Consider the following 24969-nt stretch of genomic DNA (forward strand, 5'->3'; position numbering starts at 1 on the left):
TCATTTCACTTGGCAGTTTCTCCAGCGCTCACAGTACCAGCCCCAGAGCGGCCTCCTCAGAGGCACCATCACCAGCCAAGCAGAGCCCCTGCTCAGAGGTCTGAGTTTCCACTCCACAGGGCTCCTCTTCTAGGCTTTCAAGTTTTAGTAATTTCATCTTCTTCTTTTCGTTCCCCTGGTCCTAAAATTGCTGGCTGTACTACATCTGTCATCCCTTAGTGTTCCTTTTTTGCTTTTTTTGCTCTTCAATCCATAGCTAACAATTCCTTATTTTGAACTCTCTCTGTTAAAGTATCTGGCATGGTTTCTGTCTCCTAAATGGACTGATATAGTGGTTGTGTTTAAAAAAAAAATTGTTGTCTTTAGATAGACTTACTAAATATTTACTTACTAAAATATTTACAAATGAAAGGATATGACTCTAGAATTATATCCAAAACAATTAGAAGTGGGAACAAGGGGTGGCCGTTAGATGAAGCAAGACCAGCCATCTACTGACCGTCCTTGAAGCTAGGCAACGGCTATCTTGAGTTCTCTAGATTATTGTCTTTTCTTTTGAATATGTTTGAAATTTTCCATAACAAAAAGTTAAATAAAAAAAATTTAGCACTCCTATGTAAATTTGTGACACCTTCTCAAAGAGAGGGCAACAATAGTTAAATCTAAGGTTATTTATTTTTAAGTAATATAAATGCAAATAGTCATAAATGGGGAATTTCAATTAATAAGATAATGAATTCTATCTTTTGCTTAGTTAGGGTTTTGTGGTGGGTTTTTTTTTATTTATTACATACTCATGCCACATCACAGAATTTCGAAATTGAAAAGTACCTTAAAATTAAATCTAATCCAGGGTTTTCCAAATCAGATTCTTCAGAAGAACAGGTTTCTAGAGAGTGCTGCAGTGTTGCCAAGAAGGGCAGGTACTGAAGTGCGTAACCCTCCACCCCCGCTTTAGTCAGGACCACTCAACGCTTACCAGTTTTATATGTTGAGTGTTTAATAAAGTTTCATCTGGGGGCAGATGTATTCTTATGCTCTTAAAATGTGAAAGTCACCAAACTATCATAGATGTAGCACACTTAATCTGCCTTACGACATTCTCATCAGCGGCCCGTCAGCCTCCAGTTACACAGCTCCAATATGGAGAACCCACTGCTTCCATCTTAACCTAACTCCTATCAGAACATTCTTCCTTACGCTGAGCCCAAATGTGTCAAAGTGAATGTTCCACTCTGTGCTGTCTTCCACGTGGTATCACCTAAGATATTTGAAGTCTCTCACGCTCCTCTGAATCTTGTCTGGACCAAAGTAACATTCAGATCAGGGTCCCCCAACTCAAGTACATGTAAGAATTGCCAGGGTGTTTGTTTAAATATAGTTTCCCAGGCTATACAGACAGAAATCTATTTCAGATCCTATAGTCCTATTGACTCCACCTCTAAAATATATTCTAAATCTTTCTGCTTCTCTCCATCTCCACTCCTGCCAGCCCAGTTCAATCCAGCAGCATTTGTTACCGAGTCTTCTGCAATAGTGTTAGCTGGCTTCCCTGCTTATGTTCGCACCTCCTAGGGGACATTCTCTTCAGAGCAGCTAGAGTAATCTGATTAAGGCACAAGTCAAATAACATCACTCCAATGTGAAGTCCTTCAGGGCCTTCATCACCGGGACCTGTGTGGCCCCTTAGGATCTGGCCTTCTCTACCTTTCCAACTTACTTCTTCTTTATGCTGCAGCTTCCCTGCCTTCCTTAAGCACATAAAGTCATTCCTGCCCTCGGACTAACTGTTCTCTTTGCTCGAACTACTCCCTCAAGATCTCTACATTGCCGTCTCTCTATGACCCAGCTGTCAACTTCAGTGTCAGCTCCTTACCAAGGCTTTCCGCCACCACCAGTTAAAGTGGTCTCCCAGTCACTCTGCATATTAAGGTACCTTTTATTACTCCAATTATACCAACCACCACCATCTAATACTTTCTTGTTTATCTGTTCAGTTTTTATTTTGCTTCTCCTACTAGAATGTAACCTTATCTATTTTGTTCTCTGCTGACTTCCCACCATTACATTCATACGCAGCCCATAGTAGGTACTCAACAAATGCCCAGGAATCTACACTTTTTTAGGCATCCTGGGTTTGGTCCATGGGTCACACTTTATGAAAGAAACATTGTTCTAGGCATTATAGGGCCATGATACTTAGAAAGACTTGGCCCCGGCCTCTAGTCAGTTCTGCAGACTCAGAATTTAAAAAGTGATGTATTTAAATAGGATTTAAAGAGTAATCCAAAGAGTAATGGCCTAAGTCAAGCACTAGCGGGGAGTAACACAGGCACAGGTCAGCATAACCTGAAACCCGTCAAATTGCTTTTTCAAACCCCACACGAAGGCCCCAGGAGAGGAGACCACATTCCTTCTCAGGTTTTTTTCTCCAGTGTTCAAACAAATTGCTGTTTCTTAAATTGCGCCCGGAGGAAATCAGTGGCTTGCATTTGGAGCCACGTTGTATGAAAATGCACTCGAGGCAGTGGGCTGTGCGCACCCTCAGAACCACATGTGTGCGCAGAGCACCGGCAGGAATGGCGCGGCTCAGCAGCTGCAGGACCGGCGGGTTGACGTTTCCCGTCACACCAACCCTCGGGCTTATGCTAATTGAGTGGGTTCGTGGGCAGAATTGCCTGCGTCATATAAATCGTTTCTCTTTGTCATTTTTTGTTCGCTTACCCTCTTAGAGGGAGGAAAGATAAACTTGTAACTGAGGAAAGGAAAGCATTTCAGACCATCAGGTTGGAAAGGTGAGATGAGAAAGGTGGAAGGACAAGGGGAAAGTGTGGGTAGTTCCTGTGACTAGAAAGGAAGACTGAAATCTATAGAAGTGAACAATAGAGAGCCCTTAAGATTACATCGCATTTAGCCAAAATGATGAGGACATCAGAAGAGGAAAAGATGCCCAGTTAGAAGACGGAGAAGGCAAAATTGTTATCGAAGAGTTCTTCGCTTTCCTTTGCTCCCCTTGCAGCCTTACACGCCGCTGCCCTTTCTGGCCATGTCAGCACCGTGAAGTTACTGTTGGAAAATAACGCTCAAGTAGATGCCACTGACGTCATGAAGCATACGCCACTTTTCCGAGCCTGTGAGATGGGACACAAAGATGTGATTCAGACGCTTATTAAAGGTTGGTTATTAAGAGTGCTTCTACTAAGTCACTCTCAAAAGGCAGGAATTCTTGCAGGCGCACAAGCTGTGTTCGAAACACAGCTCACATAGCAGAGGGCCGCCTGGGTAGAAGGATGGAGGGGAGAGTGCACACGTGTGTGTACACACACACACACACACACTCTCGCAGGCTTCAGGAAACCTGAGGTCCACTCCTAGCTCCACCTGTTGGCCGTTATAATATACATGGAAGCATTTTGCTGAGAGCAAAGCATTTAAGGGACTGTTATATTTTTCGGACTTCTATTCTTTTTGATCGATGCTCTCTATATTGGACATTTTCGTTATATTTTTGCTTTTTCAGGTGGAGCAAGGGTAGATTTAGTTGATCAAGACGGACATTCTCTTCTACATTGGGCAGCATTGGGAGGAAATGCTGATGTTTGCCAGATATTGATAGAAAATAAGATCAATCCAAACGTGCAAGATTACGCAGGACGAACCCCTTTGCAGTGTGCGGCTTACGGCGGTTATATCAACTGCATGGCAGTGCTCATGGAAAATAACGCAGACCCTAACATTCAGGACAAAGAGGTAGAAATTCTTGATCTTTTCTATATTGTTTGCTCCCAGGTGTTTAGAGTATTTCTTCGTCGTTAACTAAAATAAAGTAAAACATTTTACCAAATAAAGAGATGACTTACAAAGTTATCTGTTAATTAAAAATGAGTTTTATTTTCCCCTGTTTTCCTTTAGTTCTTATCTATATGTCCATATAGACCATAACAAAGTCATAATACAGAATGGGGATAATTTTATAACTTTCATGAAATATATATACAGGGCACATGTGTATGTGTGTGTATACATGTAGATATATGATATTTCACAAACCACATTTTGTTTTGTTTGCTTAAAATCATCACCAGTATTTTCTCATTTGGTGTATAATCTGCATAATTGTAGCTGCTGAGTATTCCAGAGTTCTAGGAGCTTTATGTCTAATAACTCATTCAGTTCTCACAGCAACTCTGTAAAGTTATTCCCATTCACAGGTGAGAAAATTGAAGCTCACGGAGCTTACCCAACTACCCTAAGATGACAACAGTGGCAGGGTTGTTGTAGGGAGTCAGGGTCCAAACTATGCCTGTAACCCCAATTTTAGAATGAAGTAATATTCCTATTGCTGGGTCCTTTTTTGTTATTATAGATCATGTTTCATTAATCACTTTTGTGCATTTAACTTTTTTTTTATTGTTTCCTTACAATAATTTACCCTACGTGAGAGTATTTATTATTGACATATGAATGTGATTGGGCTCTGTGTGTACTGTTGAACTGATTATTTTTGAAGATTTAATTTATTTATTTGAGAGAGAGCACGCAAGTGGGTAGAGGGACAGAGCGAAAGGAGAGAGAGAATCCCAAGCAGAGTCCCGCTGAGCGCGGAGCCTGACGCGAGACTCCATCTCACAACCCTGAGATCATGACCTGAGCCGAAATCAAGAGTCAGTCGCTCAACTGACTGAGCCACCCGGGCGTCCCTGTTGAACTGATTTCTAAATCATGTGGGTTAATCTCCACTTCCTCGGCTATGCAGTATCATATTGACTTCTCTCAGTTTAGCCAGTATTGATTTTTTTGCTACTTTGATTACATTAAGTCTTCAAAAATACTAGCATATTATGTTTTCCAAGCCAGAAAATATATTTTCTATTAATTCATTCAATAAATATTTATCAAGAGTGTTCCTATATGTAAAAGTAACACAGTGAAAAATATGTAAAATATGGTCCTTGTACCTATGTTATTGGAAATGAATCTTTTGTAATCTGTAGTACCTTTTACATTGTTTTTACAAGTTGCCAGTTTCCTACAGAAGGAATATACTAAGCTACTTTCCAGTTGTTAGTTTTCATGTGTACTGTTTTGGATTATCTGCATAAACAGCATATCCTTTGTGAATAGTATGCCTTATTGGACTAACTCATACCTCCAACAGAGTGTCGAATAAAGTTGGTGGTAGTTGGCATCCTTAATTCATTCTGGTTTCTCAAGGGGAAAGCTTGAAATATTTCACCATTGAATATATTTGCTAAAGGTTCCCTTATATTTCTAGTTGCTAAGAATTAGGTTTTTTTTATTCATAATTAGCTGTTTCGTTTTTGTCAGATACTATTTCTGCATCTTTCAACATAACCACATGATTCTTCACCTCTTTGCTATTAACATGGTGAATTAAAAAGAGTCAGGAAGTAGTTCCCCTTATTCTCCTAAAGAATTTGTGTAATATTGATATTACTTCTCTCTTAAATGTTCAGAAGAATTCCCTGGTGAAGCCGTCTGGTCTAGTGGCATTCTTTGTGTAAAAGGTGTTAATAACTGATTCAGTGTCATTTATAATTACAAGACCATTCAGATTTCTAATTATTTTCTTTTCAGCTTTGGTAAGTTGCATTTTTTGAGAAGTTTATCCATTTTATTAACATATCATATGTATTTGCATAAAGTTGGTCATATAATCTCTCATCTTCTTTATGACTGTAGGACCTATAGTGATTTCATATATTGGTAACATGTGTTGTCTCTTTTCTTTTTAAAAACATTTTTCATCTTATTCATATTTTCGAAGGACGTACTGCTTTATTGATTTTCTATATTTTAAGTTGTTTACTATTTCATTGGTGTTTACTCTTTATTATGTCCTGCCATCTACTTTCCTCAGGTTTGATTTACTATTTTTTAAAATATTCTTTTAATAAAAGTTTAAGTCATTGATTTATTTTCAATATTCATTTCCAGTATATGTATTTTTAAGCGTGCTTCTTATTCTAAGCACTGCTTTAACTTTATCCTAAAAGTTTAGGCAAGTTGCACCATCACTATAATTCAGCTCAAATATTTTCTAGTTTCTATTCCAATTTGTTATTTGATCCATAGATTACTTAGAAGTGTATTGCTTAATTTCCAGGCAGTTGGGCATTTGCTCATTATCATTGGCAAATGATTATATTGGTTTTCTCTTGCTGCTATAATAAATTACTACAAACTTAGTGGCTTAGAACAACACAAATTTATTATCTTACTCTTCTGGATGTTAAAAGTCCAAAATGGGTCTCACTGGACTAAAAATCAAGGTGTTGGCAAGACTACATTCCTTTTGGAGGCTCAAGGGGAGAATCTGTTTCTTTCATTTTTCCAGCTTCTCAATGCTGCCCTCATTCCTTGGCTTGCGGTCCCATTCCACCGTCCTCAGAGCTAGCAGTGCCTGGCTGAGTCTCTCTCACACTGCATCCCTCTGACACTCGCCCTCCTGCCTCCCTCCTTCACTTAAGGACCCGTGTGATTACATTGGGCCTATTCAGATAACCCAGGATAATCTCCACATCTCAGAGTCAGCTGATTAGCAACCTTAATTCCATCTACAACCTTAATTTCCCCTTTCCAGTAACATAACAGCATCACAGATTCCAGAGATCAGGATGTAGACATCTTTGCAAAGGCAGGCATTTATTCTAGCTACCACACTGATTTCTGGCGCAAACTTTACTGTGGTCTGAAAACAGTCAGAATAACAGAATTCTTTTCTTTTATTTCAGAATTCTTTTAATTATTCAAAGTCCTTTGAGGCTTTCTTTGTGGTCCAGCATATGATTCATTTTGGTAAATGTTCTATGTACACTTGAAAAGAATACTAATTGTGTCATTGTTGGATGCAATGGTTTATATGTATCACTTAGGTCAAATTGTCTTACTGTATATTTCAGGTCTTCCATATCTTTACTGTCCTTTTATTTATTTGTTCTATGAACTATTATAAAAGGTGGGTTAAAAATCTCTCGCTGATTATGGATTTGACTATATCCCCTTTTAATTTTGTCATTTTTTGTTCTGTATATTTAAAAGCTGTGTTATTAGATGCATACAGATAAAGGATTGTGGTATCTTCCTCTTTGACTCCTTTCAAACTATGAAATATCCCTCTTGTATCTCTAACAATGCTTCCTGCCTTCTTTATCTTTCATGATATTGAATTTTTAAAAAAAATACCAGCCATTTATTTTGTAGAATCTCACTCATTTTGAGTTTGCCTTATGATTCCTCATAATTAGATTTAAGCTTTACATTTTTGTTTGGAATATTATACAAGTGATATTGAATCCTTCTCAGGGTATCACCTCTGGAAACACATGGTGCCTCTTAACATGATATCAATTTGGATCACTTAGTTAAGATACCATCCATTTTCTGCACTGTATATTTAATATTTTCCCCTTTTGTAATTAAGCAATTTGGGAGAAATGTGTGTATTTTTGAGTTAGCATCAATAACTGTGTGTCCAAATGTACCTGTTCCAGATACACCTGATTTTTGTTTGTGCTTATAGGGAAGAACAGCTTTGCACTGGTCCTGTAACAACGGATACCTTGACGCCATTAAATTACTACTAGACTTTGCTGCTTTCCCTAATCAGATGGAAAACAATGAAGAAAGGTAAGCTGTTGATAAAAAGAATGTATTGTTGTTCAACTCACTTCCTTTCTGCTCTGTTAAAAAGCCTCAAGTCGAGATACTAGTTCAGAAGTGCTAAGTATACTCATAAGGAAATGCTACCCTAAGAAATCCTAAACCAGAAGAAGAGAGCAAAAGTTCCATGTAGTGTTGATTTAGGATCATGGGATTATAAAGTTATTCAGAACTTTAGATTTACCTCTGGCAAGCTCACAGACTACGGATGAGGAAACATGCTCTCGTGGCTTGTGGCTGGCGTAACGTCAGGGGAGTCCTGATGGACCAGACCTAGGAACGGGTCCTATGTTCAAGACATTTCTCTTGATGAACAGGATATTATCAGGTAGTGGACTGAGGTGCCACCATGTGGAATGAAAAAATAAGGAGAAGTGAGATGACTGAATAATACAGGATTCACAGAACTAGGCTGGAGTTATGCCCAAGGGCCCAGGCCTCATAAAAAGGACCAGGCACAGTGTGAAATCTAAGCAGGTGAGATTCTTGGCAGTCTTGGATCAATGGAGATTCTGATCATCTGTAGGTGACAACCAAATTTGTGATGAGACTTCCACACCTGAGCCCCACCCAGCCAGGTCTGTGCCTTGGTTGTCATCGTTCATGGATGTTGTAATTGCAGTGGCTCCCCCTATGACACCATGCCCCCCCACGCCCCCCACCCCTGCCCATAGCTGCCACCAGTTCTTTCAGGAGATGGAAGACCTTGTGGAGAAGGAGGAACTTTCTGTAGGCCACCTGCCTCAGGAAACCCACTCATCCTTTCTGGGGTGAACCCCCTGTATCTCTCCCACTTCTTTCAGAACCTCTCCCCATTAATGATGGCCTCCACCTGTTATTTTCTGAGGTTTGTCTTCTCTGCCTATGAAGCCCTCCTTCTTTCGGAGTGTCTGCACTGCCCCATTTCCTCTTGCTTACAGGTCATGCTTTCACAGTCTGGCTTCCATCCTGACACTGACGCTGAAACCGTATTGAATGGGCACTGACAGACTCACTGATAAATACTACATTGGTCCCTCTGTCTACTCTCACTGGCCTGTCTGCATCACCTGGTTCTGTTGACCCCTCTTCTTTACTTTACTGAGACTGTATCTTCTCTAAGCTCTGTGACAGTGTATTTTCCTGATTCTCTGCCAGTCATGTCTGCTCCTTCTCCATTTATTTTGACTCCTTTTCCATTTTTTATTTTTTAAATATGAACACTCTTCAGGGACTGGGTCTTTTTCTCTCAAGCCCATCTCCTTGGGCTCTCTGACCTACCACCAAGGCTTTGTTAGTCACCTGGGGGCCGGTGAGTTCTAAACCTGTCCTTCAGACTCGGTATCTTTCCTTGGTTCCTGCTGTCATCCTCTTCATTACCAGCACCATCATCTAAATCTTGCCCTCTTTGACTCGTTCCCGGGACTGTTGCAATGCCTCCTCGCTGTTTTCCTCCCTTTCGAACTTTCCTTCATTCGGTTCATCTGCTTCCAAAGTAACCTCCCTAAACTATATTTCTGATGTAACGTTAATCATGTCCTTCCTCCATCCAAATGCAGTCTCACCTAAGAAGATTGTTCTGATCCCAGAGGCGCGTGTTCCAAACGATGTTCTCCCCTACGCTGTGATTTTGCATAGCACTTGGCACATTTCACTTTATATTCTAATTTTATGCAAACTGTCTCCATATTAGCGGAGAACTCCTGAAGATCATTGTCATCTCTGTGTTGCTCACAGTGCTTTTCAGGAAGTAGATGGTCAGTGAGAACAGAGCTTGCTCTGTCAGCTTGGTGCTCTCAGGCATCCCTGCTACACACCTGCATTAGACACTCCTGGAATTCTTTGCGTACAGACAGAATTAGATACATCAGACCAGTATGTCTCACTTTGAGAGGGGCTATGTAAAGAATTCACTATCTCTATTGTCAGGTGACAACTATAAAACCAAAAAGACTTTAGATTTAGGGGTTTGGACATTCAAGGAAGCTGGAACGCCAAGCAGAATCCTCAGCACTGAGGTTTTGACATTAAAGCAGCTATGTGAGAGAGAAGATTTCTCTCTCTGAAACACTTAAAAAAAAAACAAAACTGAAAGATTAAGAATTAGTGGTGATTTATCTCCATTATGAAGGATTTATTGTGTAACAGTATTTACTGCCTGACTGCTGTTTTCTTAGGAAACAATAAAAAACATTTATTTTTGTAATTCAATTCCCATTTTTATGGTAAGGCTTGAATTGTAGGCCTAAGGAAGAGTATGAATGAAGGTGCTTACTGCCTCCTAGAGTAAACGTATGTTAATTACAGACCAAAAGACCACAGGAAAAATCCTCCTAACTGTACTTGCCAATCTGTGGGTGAGGATGGACAGTGGCGACGTCCCGGTCTCCTCTAATGTTTCATCAGCAGTGCACCTTGAAGTGCAAGTGTCAGAACCCGGTACTGCCTGTTATGTGTATTGACATTGCAGTTTAGGCATTCCACTCACCCCATCAGACCATTCCTGCGTGGCAAGTCCAATCATATCTTGTGTCTTGTCTTTATCTACATTGTTTCTTGACTGGTTACCATCAATGTAGTGCTAATTTTTACTTCTCATGCATTGACACCAGCCACTTGCTCTGCACCGTATAGACATAATTTTTGCCAACTACTGCTGGCTTTCAGTCAATAACTATCTGACAGCCACACTCGGACATCGATGGGAATATTCACAGCACTTGAATGTTTCTAAATTGAATTTGGGGTGAAGAAAGATTCAGTGGTAATGATTACAGTACGGTCAGTGCCTGCACACTAAGGCATAGACTTCAGTCTTAAAATCTTTCTAGATATTGGGACTGTGTTTCCCTGAATCAAAAATTGACGGGGAATCCTAATTTGAACAAACCAATTATAAAAAAGACATTTTTGAGAAAATCAGGGAAATTTGTGTTTGGAATGGGTACTAGATTTTGCTGAGGAAGTCCTGTTAATTTTGCTAATACTGTAATGACGTGCTTATGTCCATATTATTTATTAATGAATACTGAAATGCAGGGAGATGAAATGATAGAGGAGTTCTAGGATTTGCTTTAAAACAGTTCAGCAAAAATATAAGGAAGGGGCTAAAGGAAGCAAATGTGGCAGAAATGTTGCTACTTGTTAAATTTGGGTAATGAGCATATAAATGGTTATTATGATATTCTTTCTACTTTTGTTTATGCTTGAAGTTTCTCTTAATAAAAATACAATTTTTCCATGATAAAGATATTTAAAATATTTGAAATGCAATTTTCCATCCACAAGCCCTGAGAGATCTAGTAAAGGCAGAGCTCAGCCCTGACTTGCATAGACCAGATTTTGATAATCGTGCTTGTACGCTGGGTGAAAGAAGCTCCGTATTCGTAATTGTAGAAAAGATAATCAAGCTTACTAAATGCATATGTTATTTGCGTGTTGATTGGAGAAGCAGTTTCATTCTGTAGGAGATTTATATTCAAGAACTGATAGATGTGCTGTGGGAGGATGACTGAACAGGGAGTCGTACGGTCTTAGCTCAGGTCTGGGTTCTGCAGGGAACTAGTTACATAACCTTCCGCAAGTTGCTTAATCTTTCTGGATCTGTTTACTCATTTATGGAATGAAGGTGGTAAACTAGATAACCTTATCTAAAATTCCGTTTAGCTCTACTGTCGTGGAGTTCTGTGACTCTGGTAGTTTTTTCTAGTGGGGAGAGTACAGTCCTGAAAGGCATTTTAGAATGCACAGTGATTACTCTGGATCGCTGTATCACCATTCACCTGAAACGAATGTAGCACTGTACGTTAACTACACTGGAGTTAAAATTTTAAATAATAATAATAAAATTTTAAATAGAATATATAGTGAAAATTTGTTAAGTTCTTCTGAATTTACAGGATGCCATCTACTTATAAATAATGTTCTAAAGTTTATGCAGGCACCTCTACTTTATGGCCTTCTGGTCCCTAGACAGTAGCAGCAAATCAAGATGTCCTAAAATGAGAGTTTCTTAATTTTAGCATTTGGGACTTCTTTCTGAATTCAGTTTCCTTCTAGAAGTGACCAAATCACCCCTTGCTTATATTGAAAAATCTCCTCCTTTTATGCCTGACTATGACTGTCAGGTGAGTTTCGAAAAGAGAAAATTTCTATAATCACTGGATGATTTTCTGCGTCTAATCACACATCCGTATAATCATCAGTGTTTCCACCTCATAAATCAGCTGATTATTTCTTCCTAACACCTCTGATTGCACTGGATTAGTAACAGCCACCCAGACAGGAATCAGGGCCCTGGCAGCCACTCGGCGGTCATAACTGCTCGTTTGGGTCCTATGGAAATGATATCGATGATGTGCGACCGTGGTGTCACCAGCCCTGCTGCAAGGGTGTCCTATCATCAGAACGACAGCAGCTGACATTTACTAATTGCTTCTCTTATGCCAGGCACAGTGTTATCTTCTTTGTATTTATTATTTCCTTTCCTCCTTTTGCCAAGTCTGCAACGAGGAAAGGTAAGTTGGTTAAGAAGTGACAGCGTTACCGCTGTTGGAAGGTGGAATTGGGTTGGTTTTTTTCACTTCAATTTTTCTATTTTTCGCACTGTTTGAATTCTTTAAATATGTGTCATTATTGCAAAGTAATCATTTTAAAAAATAATACCTGCTGAGATAATAATATTGGTTAATTCTAAAGGTGGGAATACAGATGACCATTATGTTCTTCTATATATTTATCCGATTATTTTATATTTCCAAAAATAGAAAAGATATATTGTAAGAAAGGAATTTGCCTAAAATTATGCATCTAGAAAGTAGCCAGGTGAGATTAAAATATAAAACCATCTGGGGGCGCCTGGGTGGCGCAGTCATTAAGCGTCTGCCTTCGGCTCAGGGTGCGATCCCCACGTTCTGGGGTCGAGCCCCACATCAGGCTCCTCTGCTATGAGCCTGCTTCTTCCTCTCCCACTCCCCCTGCTTGTGTTCCCTCTCTCGCTGGCTGTCTCTCTCTGTCAAATAAATAAATAAAATCTTTAAAAAAAAAATATATATATATATATAAAACCATCTGATAATACAGCTCATCTTTTCTAAATAATGTATTTGTCAAAAAGGTATGCACAGTGGACAAAATTTAAAAGGCATGAAAACTAAGTGTCCCTCCCACCCCTGCCTCTGAGACAACCAGCATCCTCCCCAGGGATGTTACTGTCATGAGTTTCTTGGTAAACTTCTAGAGATATATTTTACATAGATAACCATACAGGGGTGTGTTCTTTTTCATACAAATGGAGCATGCCATAATACTGCTCTGGGTTTTTTTTAAGATTTATTTAATTTAGAGAGTGGGAGAGACCTGGGGGGAGGGGCAGAGGGAGAGGGAGAATCTTTTTTTTTTAATTAACATACAATATATTATTTGTTTCAGGGGTACAGGTCTGTGATTCATCAGTCTTACACAATACACAGTGTTCCCCACAGCACATACCCTCCTCAATGTCCATCACCCAGCCACCCCATCCCTCCCACCCCCTCCACTCCAGCAACCCTCAGTTTGTTTCCTGAGATTAAGAGTCTCTTATGGTTTGTCTCCCTCTCTGGTTTCTTCTTGCTTCATTTTTTCCTCTCTTCCCCTATGATCCTCTGCCTTGTTTCTCAAATTATGCATATCAGTGAGATCATATGATAATTGTCTTTCTCTGATTGACTTATTTCACTTAGCATAACACCCGCTAATTCTATCTACATCGTTGCAAAGGGCAAGATTTCATTTTTTGATGGCTGCATAATATTCCATCATATATGTATACCATGTCTTCTTTATTCATTCTTCTGTTGATGGACATCTGAGCTCTTTCCATAGTTTGGCTATTGTGGACATCGCTGCTAAAAACATTGGGGTGCAGGTGCCCCTTCAGATCACTACATTTGTATCTTTGGGGTAAATACCCAGTGGTGCAATTCCTGGGTCGTACGGTAGCTCTATTTTCAACTTTTTGAGGAACATCCACACTGTTTTCCAGAGTGGCTGCACCAGCTTGCATTCCCACCAATGGTGTAGGAGGGTTCCCCTTTCTCCTTATCCTCACCAACATCAGTCATTTCCTGACTTATTAATTTTAGCCATTCTGACTGGTGTGAGGGGGTATCTCATTGTGGTTTTGATTTGTATTTCCCTGATGCCGAGTGATGTTGAGCACTTTTTCGTATGTCTGTTCATGTCTTCTGCCATTTCTTGATTGGATTATTTCTTCCTTGGGTGTTGAGGTTGGTAAGTTCTTTATTGATTTTGGGTACTAGCCCTTTATCTGATATGTCATTTGCAAATATCTTCTCCCATTCTGTTCGTTGTCTTTTGGTTTTGTCGACTGTTTTCCTTTGCTGTGCAAAAGCTTTTTATCTTGATGAAGTCCCAGTAGTTCATTTTTGCCCTTGTTTCCCTTGCCTTTGGCGATGTGTCTAGGAAGAAGTTGCTGCGGCTGAGGTCGAAGAGGTTGCTGCCTGTGTTCTCCTCAAGGATTTTGATGGATTCCTGTCTCACAGTTAGGTCTTTCATCCATTTTGAGTCTATTTTTGTGTATGGTGTAGGGAGCTGGTCCAGTTTCATTCTTCTGCATGTGGCTGTCCAATATTCCCAACACCACTTGTTGAAAAGACTGTCTTTTTTCTATTGGATATTCTTTCCTGCTTTTCTGCTTCATAGGGATTGCATTAAATATGTAGATTGCTCTAGGTAGCATAGACATTTTCAAAATATTTGTTCTTCCAATCCATGAGCATGGAACATTTTTCCATTTCTTTGTGTCTTGCTCAGTTTCTTTCGTGAGTATTCTATACTTTTCTGAGTATAGATTCTTTGTCTCTTTGGTTAGATTTATTCCTAGGTATCTTATGGTTTGGGGTGCAATTGTAAATGGGATCAACTCCTTAATTTCTCTTTCTTCTATCTTGTTGTTGGTGTTTAGAAATGCAGCTGATTTTCTGTGCATTGATTTTATATCCTGCCACTTTACTGAATTCCTGTATGAGTTCTAACAGTTTTGGGGTGGAGTCTTTTGGGTTTTCTGGGAGAGAGAGAGTCTTAAGCAGACTCTACACTGAGCGTGAAGCCCGACACCAGGCTCTGCCTCACAGCTGTGAGATCATGACCTGAGCTGAAATCAAGAGTCAGACACTTAACCGACTAAGCCACCTAGGTGCCCCAGTCCTGCTCCTTTCTTCACTTTTTTTTTCTTTTTCTTCATGTAACGAGATACCCTGGACATTGTTCCTTATTTATTTATATGCCACAGCACAGCTCTGGCTGCATCACACAGAATACCGCATCCTGTGAATGGCCTGCACTCGATGTAAGCGGTGCTGTATTGATGGATACTGAGGTCGTCTCCACTCTTCCATTATTTCAAACTACGCTTCTGTGAATACCCTTGTGCAGAAAGCATCTCACACGTGAGAGCAGGTCTGGGATATATGCCTGCAAGGGACATGTTGAAGGGCAGATGCATGAATAATTTTGATAGATCTTGCTAAATTGTTCTCTCTGAAGATTCAAGTAGCATACAGAGAGCCTGTCTGTCCACATCCTTGCCAGCACAGTGTGTTATTAAACTTTCTGATCTTCATTAATCTGGTCATTAAAGTACTCTCTTTGTTCATCTTAATTTGTATTTCTCTTAAATGAGTGAGGTGGAACATATTTCTGTATATTTAGGAGCCATTAGTATTTCCTGTTCTGGGGACTATCTTTTATCTTTGTTTTTGGTGTTTTTTGCCCTGCAAAATTCTGTTATTTTTATATAGTTGGATTTATCATTCTTCTCTTATGGTTTGAGTTTTTTATCATTTTTATTAGAAGAGACCTTCCCATCCCAACTTGTAAAACATCTTCCATGTTTTTTTCTAGTACTTTCATGGTTTCTTTTTCTCTGCTGAAGTCTTTGGTTCATCCATTTTGGTATAAAAGGTGATATAAGAATCTTTTTTTTTTCCAGATCGCTATGCAGTTGTCCCAACACTACTTAATAATCACGCTTTCTGATTTAAAGGGCCGTCCCCATCATAGACTAAATCTCTCCATCTGGAGATGTATTTTTTACTTCGTAAGCATTAACTCTCAGTAATCCTGGACTTAAACTTATGAATCTCACAGTACTTTTTCAGATCAGAGTGGGGTATCGTCTGGCCCATGGGGAAGAAGAAAGAGAGCCAGCAAGCAAGACTCAGGAATCATCACGGTCAACACCACAAAGCCCCTACCCAGCTCCACCCTTGTGTTTTGTCCCCTCAGAGAAAAAAGCAACAGCCCCGGGGTACAGACCATAGCCTTGCTTGAGGAACAGTCCCCATCCCACCATGCGACTTCCTTCTGCTGCATAAATTGCCGGCTTCACTGTACCCCGAATTACATTCCAGCACTTACAAAGTCCCTTCCTGCTCCAGGTACACGCCCCTTGACTACGCTCTGCTGGGCGAGCGCCATGAAGTGATCCAGTTCATGCTGGAGCACGGCGCCCTGTCCATCGCAGCCATTCAGGACATCGCCGCCTTCAAAATCCAGGCGGTCTACAAAGGCTACAAGGTCAGGAAAGCCTTCCGAGACCGGAAAAATCTCCTCATGAAGCATGAACAGTTGAGGAAAGATGCCGCTGCCAAGTAAGTCTGAACTGTGGAGACTGTTCTTTCACCTCCAGGAATCAGGGTGGAAGGGGGCGGGTGGGGAGCAGCCAGGAGGGGGAGTTAGGAGAGGATCTAAAATAACACTGTTGCCTGGACCCGTGTCACCTCCCCCCTTCTGTCCACCGGGCCTGCAGAGCACTGCAGCTGCAGGGAAGGACGAAGGCCTCATCTCTGCTCGGTGGCGGTGCCTGCACGTTGGCCCCTGATGTGCCCACGCAGGGACATACCGCCGCCACAGCCACCCTGGCAAGGAGCGGGGGTGGGAGGGTACCTACAGGAAGCTGCAAGGACGGAGCTGCTCCCCTCCTACCTCTCCTGCCCTTCCACAGGAAGCCGACTCCAGTATCTAGCCTACTGCACTAGAAGCGCTGGTTTTGATTTGATTAAAGCAACAGCTTGTGTAAATAACTTGCCCTCCCCACCTAGTCCTCCACAAATCTGTACCAACTAATGTCACTCATTCAAGAAACCTGGGCTGAATTCTTACGGTGCATACAAAACTCTTGGCTGGAGCCTTTGGAAAAAATGGTGACTGAAAGCAAAGTGGTTGCTTCAAGGACCTCACACTTGTTTGGATAATGATACAGAATGTGTAAAATAGTCATTTGTGCCTCTTATATATACGCTGTGATTACTTTACCATAAATGATTGATTTTTAGATTATGCTTTGGTTTTGCTTCTTGGATACCTTTGTTGGGTATTTTATTTATTTATTTATTTACTTACTTACTTTTATTTGCATTTATTCTATGTAGAATTGACTCCCAGGCCATAAGTTTTTGTTTCTTCAGTTTCTATCTTTTTCTTCTGGGCAACCTCCTCTTCTCGTTTAGGAACAATGTGCTCTTTTTCGGTAAGGATCGTCTCAATGTGGCAGGGAGCGCGTGTGTGTGGGTTAATCCGACCACGAGCCCTGTAAGTTCTGGGGGCTTTGTTCACATGGGTGTGCTTCAGGACCAGAGAATCTGCACCTAAACCCTTAAGTTCAGCATTACTGTCTGCATTTTTAAGCATGTGCGAGAAAAATTCAGCACTCTTCTTTGGCCACCGACCCTGTGTCCAGCCCCACTGTTTGGCCCAGGCACACCTACCAGCTTCACTGTTGTCATGACGGAACGGCACACATTGCTTCTGCAAAGTGACATCCTCCCAGAACTTGGTGGCTTTTCAGATATGCATACCCCTGATGGCCTGGGCAGTTTCTCGCGTGTTCTTAAAGTGAACACGACGATTTGAACCTCTTGATTTGCGTGATTTTGTAGGGTTTTCTGGGTCCAGTGAAGAGCGAATCATTTTCAGAGATCACCTCAGGCTGCTTAGGGGAAGAGGAAGAGCAGTGGCTCCTGGGAGAATTCATGAGAACTCCTGTTGGGTACTTTAAATAGCAGGAGAATGTTGCATCGGTAGGTGTAGATGCCACAGCCTCTGACGGGAAAGACAACAGGAAGATTCTTGACCGGAGCTTCCTGGCTGTACCTTGAAAGTTTCCAGATCTTGAATCCTTCCATATCTTGCCCACCAGGGGGAAGCATAAGTGTAATAAATAATAATTTAAAATAATAATCAAAGCAGGATAACCATTTTAGTGAAACGTTAAATACCACTGTGAACTGGGATGCTAACCATCATGGCAGCGTTGGGTAGATGAGACCGACAGGAAGACCTCCGTGTCTGTGAGTGAAGCTACCGCAGTTAGCGGCATCCTAGGACATCTGATCTTGCACTGTTCTCTTAGGAGGCTCTCTTCTCTTCACTTTCGCGAAAGAATCCAGTTTAACCTAAGGCTCCTTTACATGCCTCTTTTTCAAGCCTTATAAAAGTTCCCTGCACGAGAGTGACAGCTCTAAGTGGGTAATACACGTGGCACATTATCCCGAGTTGCAAGTTAAATATTCTCTACAAGGGTTGGAATGTTGTTTCTCCCTCTGATGTTTTCATAAACTCCAGTTTTAACGTGTGAGAATCGGTTTTCAGAATTTGAAGTCCTGCCTGCCTGAATGTGAGGTTGCCTCTACAAAGGCCACGTGACTGACTTTGTATGTCCCCCCTAAAAGGAGCCCATTTGTCCACATACATTCCACTGTGTTATTGCAGAGAGGGGGCCCTGGGGTCCCCAGACTCCCTCTCCGGCAGAAGAGAGGGTCTGTGGTTGAACACAGCATTTCTCTCTCTGGGCCTCGGTGTTTCCGTCTGTGAGACATGACAGGTTAGACCAGCTGATTCGTAGGCACTCTCCGGGTGTGCTGAAACCACCGAATCTTCGCTGTTAACATCTCCCTGCTCTCCTTCGCCTGCGGTGCTGCCCGGAGGCCACAAGCCCAGGCCGAGAGCTCTGACGGGCTCTTCCGAGTCAGTGTGGAGCCAGGAACCAGGAGTCCCTTCGTCAGAAGATCTCCTATACAGAGCGAGGGCTTTCACATGGGGGCATGCTTGAAGAGTGTCTTCTGATATATTTTTTTCCCTAACTAGACCTTCTGTGACTGCCAGCCGCGAGGGCTTGAGAGGGCGAGGGGATTCGGGAGCCGTCTAGTCCAACCCCGTTAGTTGTGATCCTGGTTGGTGTCACTCCTCCCTGTTCTTAGTGCTTCGTTTCTGAAGCTCATTTTTAAAACCCCTTTGACATGGGAGCTGTGCTTCCTGTGATCATGTCTGAAATGGCCCAAACTGGAAACTTACAATCTCCTTTCCTTTTCCTCAGCCAGTCTTTTCTTTATTAGGTGTCATTATTGGAAGTAAACAAATTTCTTACAGTCTAACCATCACCTCCTACAGTCCTTGTGGCACAGAGCTCCAAGGGAAATATTTAAATGGAAAAGAAACTGATTTCATTTGTTTTAATTTTATTTTTCAAAAGTTATTTCTTAAGGTCTGAGTCAGGGTTTAATTTTGGCTTTGGTTTTTGCTTTAAGGAACAAAAATCCGAATGTTAACTTCAGTCCTTGCTGCTGCCGCCTCCCTGGCCAAGGCGACCCAGGCACGTCCTGTCACCGGGGCATAGCTTTCCCGGTGGGGCACGTTAGCATGGCACAGGCCACCTTCCTTAAAGCAACGATGTGAAGGGAACTTATTAAACTTAAAATGACTTCTAATTTACTGATAGAGAAATTGAGAGAGAGCGAAGTTTTAGTCATATTTTCCAAGGCATGTTTTTTTAGAAAATACCATTTAAGAAATAGCTATAATCCACTTGAAAGCACTTTATAGCTCATGCTGCACCGCCTGTGTTGTTGCCAAAGCGAACGGCTGTCATCGACCTGCCACAGCACACGGCGGAATGCACGCGAGACAAGACTGTATTTATGTTGCTCCCTCTCCTCTCCGGAAGCTGCTTTTTCGCCAGGTTTCTATTTCACTCTTGAATCTCAGCTGTCTTCTGCCTCTTCCTTCTCACATCTTCTTAATCACACCACGTCCTCGCTGAGGTCAGCTCTGCAGACTTGCTCCTTAGACGTCTCCTCATGTTCCACTCTCTTCCACTGGAAAGGTGTCTCCTATTGAAACTTGAGTGACTTCATCTCTGTGGACAGTCCATCAGCCGGCCTCACATCCTGACCTCCTAGAACTCTGATTCCACATCATCAGTTCCCTACCGGGCATTTCCACTTCGCTGTCGTTTTGTGACTTGCCAACACTTTCCATTGGTGTGTCCTGTTGTCTCTGTCACTTCAGACTCTCCGTGAAACCTGCAGCTCACCACCACGGCCAGTCTCTCTTCTTACCTCCTTATTTCCCTGCAGCTGCTGCCGCCATTGATTCAGTGAATTTCTCTTGAACTATGCTCTTGCCTCCATCTTCCGTCCTGCCGCAGTGTGCCTTCATCACTCTTGAATCTCATCCATGGTGCTACAATAAGACGCTTCACCATTCTGCTTCCACTTTTATCTCCAAGGCCCATTCCTTTGCACGACTACCTCCCTCCCCCACCCTCATACCTGAGGGCTCAGCCATCCTGAGTTTGCCTCACTTCCTCCCATTTCACTTTCCAGAACTTCCATGCTCTCTGGAAGACCTGAGCTGCTTCCCAGCTACGGTATGAGATTGCATGGGTCTCCCAGAGGTACATAATCAAGTCCAGTTTGGGTCACCCAGTTCAAACTCTTGTGATACCACAGTCCCTTCTAAGGAGGTTGTTCTGTGTCCTCAAAAAGTCGAGTGACAAAGAATTCAAGCAGCACATTCCAGTCATGGACAGTTCTATCTGGCAGAAGTTCTTTTCTGCCTTTTGGTCTTGAGATACCCCTTGAAGCAAAAGAGAAAAGTCTAAACCCTTTCCCATAAACCAACTTTCAGATCATTAGAGTGGGCACCCCCCACTCCTACCCCAAGTCTCCTTTTCTCTTCACAATAGATGCAGTTGCAGCCCGTTTCCCTGCACGCCTTCAGTTTGTCATTGGGTTTCTGCAGGGTTGACCCAGGGGCCTGACTCTTCTGCTCATACTGCAGTCCAACCCATGGGGAATCACTCCCATGATTCTACTCCATGCCATCCCACTTCTCCAAGCCTCAGTTTCCCATTAATAAAATGAAAAGATTTCTTAATCCAGGATGGTCTTTGGGGCTCCATGAATACCCCGAAACTAAATGCAGTGGTTTGTATATCATGAGCATATGTACATTTTGGGTAGTGAAGATCTATGTATTTTTTATCACAATCTCAAAGAAGGTCCATGAGTCACAAAGAGATTTTTAAAAACCATTTGACTAAATGATATCTGAGCTCCCCCACCCGCCCAGCTCTAACATTCTGTAAGTCAAAGGTTCTAAGACACATGACATTTTCTTATTCCTTCAAGAGGAAGTCAGAGCCCAGATAGTCCTCAGCCTGTTATTCAGCGACAGTGAAGAGACAGACTCTCACAGCCCCCTACGTACAGAGCAATACCAACTGAAAAGGTTAGAGCGGAAACTTTTCTGTCTTCTGAGGTAATCAGTTTCCTCTCACTGGAAATGTTCCAGCCAAAATGGAATTATCATCTCTCCAGGATAATATACAAGGAATTTTTAAAATTATATAAAGAACTAGTCTTTGAGATCTCTTCTGAGTCAAAGATTCTGTGAGAGCTGGGTTGCATGTCCTTCCTCGTGCTCTTGCCTCTGCCTCAAACAACCTCTCACTTCCCTTTCTCATTTTGACATTCTTTCTAGGTGTTTTTTTTTTTCTTCCACTGTAGTGACTGCCTCCCACATCCCCCACAGCTCTGTGTAGATACCTCTGTGCTAGCCCCTGTCACATCTAGAACCCATCACATGCAGAACGATCTGTGGGAGTGAATGGGTCTGACTCCCCACTAGATTGTCAATCCCTTGGGATCAGGGATTATACTGTGTGTCTCCATATCTCCAGTGTCTTAAAATACCTGATGTTTAATACGCATTTAATCATAAATGTTCAATCACTGCCCCTACAGGGAGTCTGAAACCTTAACACGAGTCATTTTTCATTCTAGACCTTAGTTTCCCCCTCAGCCAAGTGGGAGGCTTGGGCCACATACTCTCTTCGGTCCCCTTCAATTCTGTGAATCTCTGAAAGTATATCACCTTAATTTGTTTGCCTCACTCAGGCAGGAAATACACTGATGTTCCATTTATCCTCATAACACACACTGGTGCTTCTAGATTTGTGCATTTGGCTTACTGGCTCCCTCCATATTTATCATGAGCAAATTACCATTTGACAGGTTTATGATAGTTCTTTATTCTGATTTTTAAAAGAAGCATAAGAGCAAAGGGGTTCACCACTACATTTACTCCAACATGAGCCCCCGATACGTGGCTTCCGCAGAAGTGGTACATGCCCAGTTTTGAGAAGAAGAAAATTCTGTCAGACACTGCAGAAATAAACAGGCTTTTTCCCATTCCAGTGCAGTGTGTACGTGAATGCGGGACCTACGACAGGTCGGAGAGATGGGATTAAAATGGCTCTCACAGGGCACCTGGGTGGCTCAGTCGGTGAAGCACCTGCCTTTGGCTCAGGTCATGATCTCAGGGTCCTGGGATCGAGTCCCATGGCAGGCTCCCTTCATCGGGGAGTCTGCTCCTCCCTCTCCCTCCGCCCCTCCCCCAGCTTATGCTCTCTCTTGCTCACTGTCTCTCTCAAATAAATAAATAAAATCTTTAAAAAAATAATAAAATGGCTCTCACAGAAAAGGGAGTTGTGTGGTTTCATCAATGAGCATTTCTGAAAATATCATCAGGCCAGCCCTTCAGCTCTCAGACTGCACCATACTCATGCCAAACACTAATTTCTTCACTTCTAACCAGATCCTGTCACAGGGAAGCTTTATCTTAAGAGCTTTATATAAAAGTAATAGTGATCAATTATATTTATATAGTGCTTTATAGCTTACAAAGTTCTTATGTGTTAGTTCATTCAATCCACCCAATCATTCGGTAAGGTAGACAGGGCAGCTATCCTTAATCTCATTTCGCAGATGGGGTTTCACAGAGGTTAACGTTCCTGAAACCACAGCCAGTAAAGGAGAAAGACGGTCTGTGATTCTCAGCCCTGCCCTAAGCCAGGGTTCCAACCAGCCACACTTAGGCTGGAGGCTGTCTCCAGCTGCTAGCGCCCAGCTTGATAGGCCAGCATGGAACAGCCCTGCTTCTTTTTAAAAATTTTTTACTTTCTTTTACTTCTACACGTTAGTGTAACCAGAACCGGGCCCTTACTCAGGTCTTCTCTCACCCCAGCGCTTGTTCGGTTGTTCCAGTATCGTTTCCAGGAATTGTTGAAAGAGTGGTGTCAAGCCCCCATCATCCATTCCGCAACACAGTTTAGTAGAAGATCCTCCTATTACTCTCCAAGTTAACTAACATGGCAGAGCACACCATGTTCCTCCAAACTTTTGGAGAAAAGTAAGAATATTAGTTGGTTCCAAGCCTACACCAAGACTATACACAAGAATGTCATTAGGGCGAAGCCCCATTGAATTGGTACAACAGGACCTGGTAAGTAGACATCCCCTTTCTGTGAGAGCCATTTTAATCCCATCTTTCGAACGTCTCTGAGGTCCTGCCTGCATAGCAATGGCGGCTGGAATGCTCCACTGCAAAGGGGAAGAGCCTGCTGCTTTTTGCAGTCTCTGACAATTTTTTCTTGTTGCAACTGGGCAAATACAACTCTCTGTGGAAGCCACATTGGAGAGTAGAAAACAGCATCGCCTTCCAGGACTCACACTGTCCAGGCCCAGAGGTGGGTCTGTGAACATTGTGCAAACGAACACACCCCAGTCCTGAGATGCTGAAGACATCAGACGTTCGAGTCATTTAAGTTATGACCCTTGGTCTGACTCTCTGCCCATCAAGCAACCTTTTTTTTTTTTTTAAGATTTTATTTATTTTTGTATGAGAGAGAGAGAGAGAGAGCACGAGCAGTGGGGAGGGGCAAAGGGAAGAGCAGACTCCCTGCTGAGCAGGGAGCCGGACACGGGACTCAATCCCAGGATCCTGGGATCATGACCAGAGCCAAAGCCAGACGCCTAACCAACTGAGCCACCCAGGTGTCCCCGAGTAATCTTTTGATCACTGCCTTTCTTTCTTTCTTTCTTTCTTTCTTTCTTTCTTTCTTTCTTTCTTTTCTTTCTATCTTTTTTTTAAAGATTTTATCCGTTTATTTGACAGAGAGAGAGACAGCGAGAGAGGGAACACGAGCAGGGGGAGTGGGAGAGGGAGAAGCAGGCTTCCTGCTGAGCAGGGAGCCCGATGCGGGGGTTCATGACCCAAGCCAAAGGCAGACTCTTAAAGACTGAGCCCCCCAAGCGCCCCCATCACTGAGTTTCTTCTTGGCCCATTTCTGCGGTTGTCATCTAGGCTGCTCATTTGTAGAAATCCCCATCCACGGGATTCAGGTCTGGTTTGGGGGGACTCCAGGCCATGTTGCTGCCTCCCAGTGGCCCTTCGGAGATCTGCAGGAGCAATGTGGCCCTTACATCTTTTCTCCCCAGGGTGACACACCCGGTTCCTCAGCCCACAGTTTGGAGACTCTTTGCTCTGTGATGCACAGGACCTGAAACAGACATTGTCAAGGATCTCATCATCTTCAGTTGACTTTCTCGCTTTTTTATACTGTGAGCCTCTGCGGAGCTGCAAACATTGCTCCAGAAAAGGCAGTACAAACCAGACTAATTGGCAGCCCATTGAAAACTGTTATCTGGTCAATTTCCCATAAGATAATAGGAAAAAAGAGAGGACAAGGCAGGACTATTTTATGCATTAAGATTCTGCCATGTTAGTAAATTTCCTGCTAAAATGTTATTTGCTGTGCATAGACAGGACTTTTTTTCTCTTTAATTTTTCATATAAACTAGAATAGCATTGGTTCTTTCTCTGGTATTTGTTTCCAAACTTGTCGAAAATAGGTCAAGTTTATAACATAACCCCCATGAAGATTACTAGATCTTCGACATTCTGTAATAAATTAGTTGGAGGAAAAAACACTTAAATTTCAGGACAATTACTGCGTCTGAGAGTTTAGAACTAAAAGCTACATCCAAAGCTAGTTCGAAATGCTGTTAATGGCTCCTCTGATGTGATATTAGCAGTTTCTTCGTATGACCCAATTCATTCTTTTTTTTTTTTTTTTTTTTTTTTTTTTTTTTTGAGAAGTGGAGGTGGGGGTGGGGAAGGGGC

General features: G+C 42.1%; 1 protein-coding gene and 1 pseudogene across 2 annotated transcripts in view; one reads left to right on the plus strand and one right to left on the minus strand.

Moving 5' to 3' along the window:
• INVS (inversin) overlaps positions 1-24969 on the plus strand; it is a 148441-nt gene that overhangs the window by 90965 nt on the left and 32507 nt on the right. For both annotated transcript variants that reach the window (XM_008707881.2, XM_008707882.2), the window contains exons 9-12: positions 3020-3175; positions 3521-3750; positions 7544-7650; positions 16104-16316. In XM_008707881.2, coding sequence (XP_008706103.1) covers positions 3020-3175; positions 3521-3750; positions 7544-7650; positions 16104-16316 — 706 coding nt within the window. The remainder of the gene's footprint in view (positions 1-3019; positions 3176-3520; positions 3751-7543; positions 7651-16103; positions 16317-24969) is intronic.
• On the minus strand, positions 16442-17634 carry LOC103678609 (annotated as a pseudogene).

This window comes from Ursus maritimus, unplaced genomic scaffold, assembly GCF_017311325.1.
Source record: "Ursus maritimus isolate PB19 unplaced genomic scaffold, ASM1731132v1 scaffold_17, whole genome shotgun sequence".
Taxonomy (NCBI): domain Eukaryota; kingdom Metazoa; phylum Chordata; class Mammalia; order Carnivora; family Ursidae; genus Ursus; species Ursus maritimus.